Source organism: Quercus lobata, chromosome 12, assembly GCF_001633185.2.
Source record: "Quercus lobata isolate SW786 chromosome 12, ValleyOak3.0 Primary Assembly, whole genome shotgun sequence".
Taxonomy (NCBI): Eukaryota; Viridiplantae; Streptophyta; class Magnoliopsida; order Fagales; family Fagaceae; genus Quercus; species Quercus lobata.
Window position 1 is genome coordinate 36,355,630 of NC_044915.1, and position 7,175 is coordinate 36,362,804.

A 7,175-nucleotide genomic window follows, 5' to 3' on the forward strand; every position below is an offset into this window, starting at 1 on the left:
GTAATAAATTGCAAAAATAATTGTTATCAAGTTATTGTAACAATATCTTTATTTTAAATTATTGCAACAAATTTTCTTAATGTAATATTGATAATTATAAGTTATTGAAACTAATTATTGTAAATGTGATAATTTACCACTTTTAAGTTATTATTGCAACGATTTTTAACATATAAATGCAATATTGTGTCTAATACCATTATATTTATGTTGTTGTATTAACATTTGATGTAATAGACTTATTTTAATATAGTGATCGTTGTTCTATGACAGACCACGTCACACTTAGAAACTCCAATTAGTGGGAAATAAAAAGGTCTCCTTGCCCCCCTGGGAAATAGCATAACCTTACAAAATAGGTACCATTAACTTAAATAAATAAATAAATAAATAAAAAAAAAATTATAGGCTGATTGGCTTACTTGACATGTCAATGTACGTAGTGCTAACATGTGACAACTGGTAAACCAACGAAAATCACAACTCGCAACAATAATTATCACTTGGCAATTCTTATTCCCTTTTCATTTCTATCACCAAATAATAAATTAACAAAACATAAAGGAGTGGGGTTCAATTCAACTGTTAAAGACCTAAAGTGGTCCTTCCCCATTTTCGTTACTAATGCTCTAAGATAGCGCCAAAACGATTCCCTGGAAATCTCCTTTATTACTTTCTCTCATATTTGCATAATACACTTATGTAAAGTTTCAAATCTTGGACAAAAGAAGAGATAAACTATTTCTCTTTATTAAAAAAAAAAAAATGGGGATCAGATAGAGAACCAATAAAAAGAGTGGTTTTTAGTTTTGTGGTTTAGATGGTCGGACCGATAACATCATAACTAATTCAGTTAATGATTATTATTATTATTATTTTTTTTTTTGAGAAACAATGATTATTTAATTATAAAAATCGATTTATATTCCACTATGGAAGAGTAAAGTTTCCATATTTTTACTAATATCCCTTTATTAATTATAATGAAAAAGTTAAAGAACTTTTATCCTTTTGTTTTTGTTTTATGAGTTTTAATTAAAAAGGACAATGTAGAAACTTGTACATTTTTATTTTATACATAATGCACTTTCTTCTCAAAAATTGGATTTTCTAAATATAAAAAAAAAAAAAAAATTATAAACTTAAACAAACGGGTCCAAAAGAATATTGTAATGGAAATCCATATCATTAATGAGAAGGAAAGTTTTTCCCCTCATGATGTTTCTCGTGAAGACCATGCAACTTTGCATTAGGTATGCTAATCAATTGAGTCAAGTCAAATATTAAAATTTCAAAATTATTTATTTAATTTTATTTCGAATATGAACCAAGCTCAAATTTATCACCAAACTTATTCTTTTTCCCATATATATAGTAAAAATTATGACTATTGTTTTTTACCCATTCACAAAACTATGCTAATAATTAGCAACTAAATTATAGTTATGTATGTTATGTTTTTTTACTCATATATATGTTTTTTGAGAGAGTTTCAACTTATGGTGTCCGCTCTTGATGATAGTTATTATCATTAAACCAAGACACTAATTAGTTTTTTGGTATAGGTGAGGATTGAACTCCAGATCTCTTATTTAATCATTAGAGATTTTAACAGTTGAATTAACTTGAACCCACTACCCATATATATTTTATGCTTGGGTTTGACATGTTTAATACTCGAGCCTAAATTTAAGCTTAATTTATTTGCTTGGTTCATCTGCTAAATAATCGACCATAAAAATATTTATAAAAAAAAAAAAAATTTCACAGCAGATTTTGAGTTTCATAAATAATCAAGCATTGCTTATGCTCTTTATTAGAATCTGTGTACCAATAGGCCGAAACACTCATCAGTGATAATATGTAACTTGCATACTATAAAAAACAACATAAATCAAACCAGCAGTTGAACGGATGCCCAATTTTTGGGATGCTTGGTTATTAGGTTGAACCGACTAGTCTTGTTCTATTTTTAATAGTATTAATTTCTAGACTAAAGTAAGATAGCCCTTGAAGTTTAGGATTGTTTTTATTTTGGCTCCATCACCCATTTTTGTTAATAATCTGATGACACCTAGCATTATATAAGTGACGCGTTTCAATGGATAACACTTATCTGACACTTAACGATTAAATTACTAACATAAATTAATGGCATGAACAATATAAAAATGAAATTTTACCTATTAGTAATTTAATTGTTAAGTGTTAGATAAGTGTCATGCATTAAGACATATCACCCATAATATAATACCAGGTATCATAACATTACTAGCGGATATGGACAATAGTGCCAATATGAAAATGAAATCAAATATAATGACCAAAATGAAAATAACTTTAAACTTTAACCGTTAAAAGCAGTGTAGTCGATACCATACCGGTATCGGCCCTATTGGCCGGTATGTACCGTACTGGTACATATACTGATATACCGGTATCAAAATGCCAACGTTTTGTACCGGTTTAAATACCGGCCGTACCGGCCAATTTCGGGCAATACCGGCCAGTATAGAAAAAAGCTTTTATTTTTTATTTTTTTTAGTTTTGTAATTTTTGAATTTTTGTAAGGGCAGAATAATAACTTATTTGCATTAACTTATTAGTATTATTTGTTTTCTTAGTATGCAATAAATAATTAAGCTTTCTATTTTTTATATTGTGTTTTTTTTTCTTTTAATTGACGCTAAAGTCTAAAACCATAAATAATTTGTTCTAAATTAAGATAATGTTTTATGATAAACTTTTATATTTATATTTATTATAATACACACACATACATATATATATATATATAATATAATATAATATATTTATAAATATAAAAAAATAACGGTAAACCCGAAATGGTACATCAGTATTGACCAATACCGAAATATATCGTTCTACTGGTCAAACTGGTGTAGCCTCTGGTATGAGATTGACTCCCTTATAATATATATATATATATATATATATAAAATAATGGTAAACCCGAAATGGTACACCGGTATTGACCAGTACCGAAATATATTGTTTTACTGGTCAAATTGGTATAGCTTCCGATATGAGATTAACTCCCTTAGTTAAAAGTGTACTATATTTAATTCCTATTTTTTCTCCCACACTATTCTTTCCCTTTTTGCCCCCATAAATTGCTTATTGGTTGCATTGAGAGAGAGAGAGAGAGAGAGAGAGAGAGAGAGAGAGAGAGTCAGTCCAAGTATAACTTACATGTTTTGACACAAATAATTTGTAGCAGGGTAGAAATTAAAAAAAGATAAAAAATAAAAAATAAAAGTCTAAAACTATTCAGATACTGGTGATCATTTTGTTTGATCATTAAAAACTAGTAACGATGTCCACCAAATTATACAAGTTTGTAACACAGTTTGGTTGATTCTATACAAGTTAGTAGCAATAAGCACAGAAAATATTCGGTGCTGTGGGGATCACTGGTATTTTAGTATTGTTATTGAAAAGTACAGGGGCCAAACAAGAGACCTAGTGCCGTGAAACCTAGTTATAAATTGACTAGACAGCCCCAGTTGTGACTTGTAAGAGTGAGTGCGCGTGTGGATTTCAACCTTTTTTTTCTTTGGAGGTTTCTATAAAACCTCTTCGTTCCAGCTCAAGTACTCACACATTAACATCTCTGTTTCTCCTCTGTTCCATTCTCTCTATAACCTTTCATTCCCCCAACTCTTATCTATTATTATCCAAAACTCTCAAAACCTTGAGGTACAATCAAATTCTTAAATGGGTTTGTTTCAATTTTTTTTTCTTTGTCGTCTAGTATTTGTTGTTTATATATGTACTGAAAAGTTTATCTATCTAGGAGCAAGGTTGAAGAGAAAGAAAATGACTAAACAGAATGTGGTGGTGTCTGATTGCTCATCGCGCAGTGGCATGGTTACAGTGGCTGCATCAACATCGGCACTGTTCTCACCACCAGAAGCGTTGGCTGCACTTGGTGGTCATATTGCCATGTCTGAAAAGAAGCTCCTTAAGAGGCTTGAAGCTGGAGGAGGCAGAGTCAATGCTTGGGTTGATTCAATGAGAGATTCCTCACCTTCTCGAATAAAATCCACAACTGAAAAAGAGGAGCAAAGCTCTTGGATTGTACGTTTCAGCCTCTTGTCTAAAATGACTATTATTCTATATTTCTAGTAGTCATGGTGTTATAAGTTTGTACCATTGTTTTATTTGTTTCTTTATTGTTTGGACAATAGCTTCGCCATCCATCAGCGTTGAGAAAGTTCGGGCAGATAATATCTGCTTCCAAAGGGAAACAAATTGTGATGTTTCTGGATTATGATGGTACTCTCTCACCGATTGTTGAGGATCCAGATCGAGCATTTATGTCGAGAGAGGTTTGTTTTCATTTTGTAATAAACTTTTGAAGTTCATGCATTTTGTCTTTGGTGGTTGAGTTCTGGTAAACTCTTTAATGTTGTTCAATTTTCTTTCATGCTTGTTTGTTTAAAGCAGATGAGAGAAGTTGTGAGGGATGTTGCTAGATACTTCCCCACAGCCATTGTGAGTGGAAGGTGCAGGGCCAAGGTGCATTTTCTAGAACTATAAAGTTGTCTGGTACTTTTAATTTATTTATTTTATCTAGAATAGTTGATGAATAAATTGTTTTTTTTTCTAATTGTCAAATTTTCAGGTATATAAGTTTGTAAGATTAGCAGAACTTTACTATGCGGGTAGCCATGGAATGGACATCAAGGGACCATCCAAAAGGAGAAAATGCAACAAAGTGAGTTCTGGTGTACCATGTAAAAAAATTAATCTTTTTAATCTTTGATCTTTTGGCCGTTTCTAATATATATTTTTTTCCTGTTAATTTTTGGTTAATTTAGGGAAATCAAGCAGTGATCTTCCAAGCTGCTACTGAATTTCTACCCATGATTCATGAGGTTTGTTTTCTTTTACTTCTATCTAAGTAAAAGATGATCAAATATAGATAAGATATGTGTATAAAGAACTAACTGTGAATGTTCTTTCAGGTGCACAAAGCCTTGCTAGAGAAAACAAATTCCATCCCAGGTGCTAAGGTGGAAAATAATAAGTTTTGTCTATCCGTACACTTCCGCTGTGTTGATGAAAAGGTGACTGAAACCCCTTGTCCAATTAATTTTTATTTTCCTTTTATTTCTCATATGGATCACAAAGACTAATATTTGTTTGTATGTTTTTTTCTTTTGGTCAGAGATGGGCTGCATTAGCAGAGCAAGTTAGGTTGGTGCTAAGTGCGTATCCAAAACTTAAACTGACTCAAGGGAGGAAGGTACCCACGTTGTTCTATTTAATTTTCAATTTGTATTTTAAAAAAAAGAAATTTGTATGCAACAAATTTTATGTATTTTTGTAATGGTCAAAGTTGATATGTTGGTTCAAACGTACAGGTGCTAGAGATTCGTCCAATTATCAAATGGGACAAAGGCAAAGCCCTTGAATTCTTGCTAGAGTCACTTGGTAAGCATTAAAGCAATTTCACCACGCAACAGTCTAGAAACCCCATAGACATGACCATAAAAGGGGTCAAAAAAATCGTATATATTGTCCAATTCTTAACTTCTTCATTGACGTTCCTCTTCAGGATATGCCAGCTCAAGTGATGTTTTTCCTGTCTATATTGGAGATGATCAAACAGATGAGGATGCATTCAAGGTATCTCGTTTTCTTTATATATATATATATATATATATATGCGCGTGCATTTAATTAACTTTTTGTTGAAAAGCTACTTTATTTATTGAAAATTTGGGAAAAAAAATTACAATTATACATAAAAAATGTGAGACTTTAAGGAAAAAAAAAAAGCTAATCCAAACTAATAATTAAGTTATCATTTTCTTTTATGAGCATTTGCTAATCCATTTATTACATACTATGATAATTAGGTTTTGCGCAATAGAGGACAAGGGTTTGGGATCCTGGTTTCTAGAGTAGCAAAGGAAACAAGTGCCACTTATTCTTTGCAAGAACCATCTGAGGCAGGTTTATTTAATCCAAACATGCACTTGTGTTTGAACTCTTTGATAAGACAAAATGTTATAATTCGTATTTGTACTGCATGTTATTTTCTCAATATATATAGAGCAATGTTGGTGCCACAACTTATGGCACAAGTAATTTTCTCAATATATATAGAGCAATGCTGGTGCCACAACTTGTGGTTGGTAGAGGGGTGCCCCACATGAACCCACTATTACCCCTCCACATGAGCGAGTTGTGACACAAGTTGTGGCACTAGCTTAATTCATATATATATATATATATATATATTTGTACTGCATGTTAGGTTAATATTCCGTTTCTTTGCAGGTTAGGGAATTTTTGCGGCTATTGGTGGACTGGAAAAGATTACCACTGCATGCAAGGACAATAGGGGCCGTAAACATACAGCAATAATTGATCCCATGTTTTTTGGGGGTGAAATTAATATTTGCTGTATGTTTACGTAACTTAATGGTTTTTTTTTTTTTGGATAGAATTGCAAATGTATTTTCTTCTTTAGAGCCTGTAATTGATCAAAAGAGCGAAAACAATTCCTCATAATTTTATGAATTGTTCATATATTATTTCCCTTTCCATCTCTGATACGGTACTTATGTGTTGGTTAATATGTGGTGTCCATTATTTTTATAAATAATAATAATAATAATAAAGTGGTGGTGATGGAATTTGAACAAAAATAATCTCTAATAAAAAAAAAAGGTAATGCTAATGATTGAACCACAAAGTTTTTAGCCATAATTTGATGGCTTATGGTGCAAGCATGTACTTGCATACTCACCTGCCTGTGTTTGGGAATTATCATATAATAAATGAATATATATTGCAACTTAATAAGTTTTTTTTTTGTTTTTTTTTGAGATAGTTTCAATCTATGGCATCTACTCCTGATGATAGCTCTTTATCATCAGACCAAGACATCAATTAGTTTTTGGTATAAGTGAGGATTGAACCTTATATCTCTTATACAACCATCAAGGAGTTTACCAGTTGAGTTAACTAGAACCCACTACAACTTAATAAGTTGATCTTCGAAATAAGATTGAGAATCTTCTACAAAGCAACTTAAAAAAAAAGTAATAATTGGTTTCTCAATTCTCATGCTAGAAGCTTTCATGGTTTTGAGGGCGATATCAAATAAGTTAAATTGGCTTTTCTCTTTTAGAAGTAAT

The 7,175-nt window shown here is 31.2% G+C and overlaps 1 protein-coding gene across 3 annotated transcripts; it reads left to right on the plus strand.

The window, feature by feature from the left end:
• The first annotated feature begins 3,543 nt into the window (after positions 1-3,543).
• On the plus strand, positions 3,544-6,408 carry LOC115970779 (probable trehalose-phosphate phosphatase D). Of its 3 annotated transcripts, none has more exons than XM_031090383.1 (12): positions 3,544-3,720; positions 3,825-4,101; positions 4,212-4,352; positions 4,471-4,542; positions 4,649-4,741; positions 4,845-4,901; positions 4,992-5,093; positions 5,195-5,272; positions 5,391-5,460; positions 5,585-5,655; positions 5,889-5,981; positions 6,313-6,408. In XM_031090383.1, the coding sequence occupies exons 2-12, from the start codon at positions 3,841-3,843 to the stop codon at positions 6,397-6,399; spliced, it is 1,125 nt and encodes a 374-aa protein (XP_030946243.1). In that variant the 5' UTR covers positions 3,544-3,720; positions 3,825-3,840; the 3' UTR covers positions 6,400-6,408. The 3 variants fall into 3 exon arrangements, with proteins under 3 accessions (XP_030946243.1, XP_030946242.1, XP_030946244.1); XM_031090382.1 differs by having other exon boundaries at positions 3,556-3,720; positions 3,818-4,101; XM_031090384.1 differs by having other exon boundaries at positions 3,556-3,720; positions 3,885-4,101.
• The last annotated feature ends 767 nt before the right edge of the window (positions 6,409-7,175 follow it).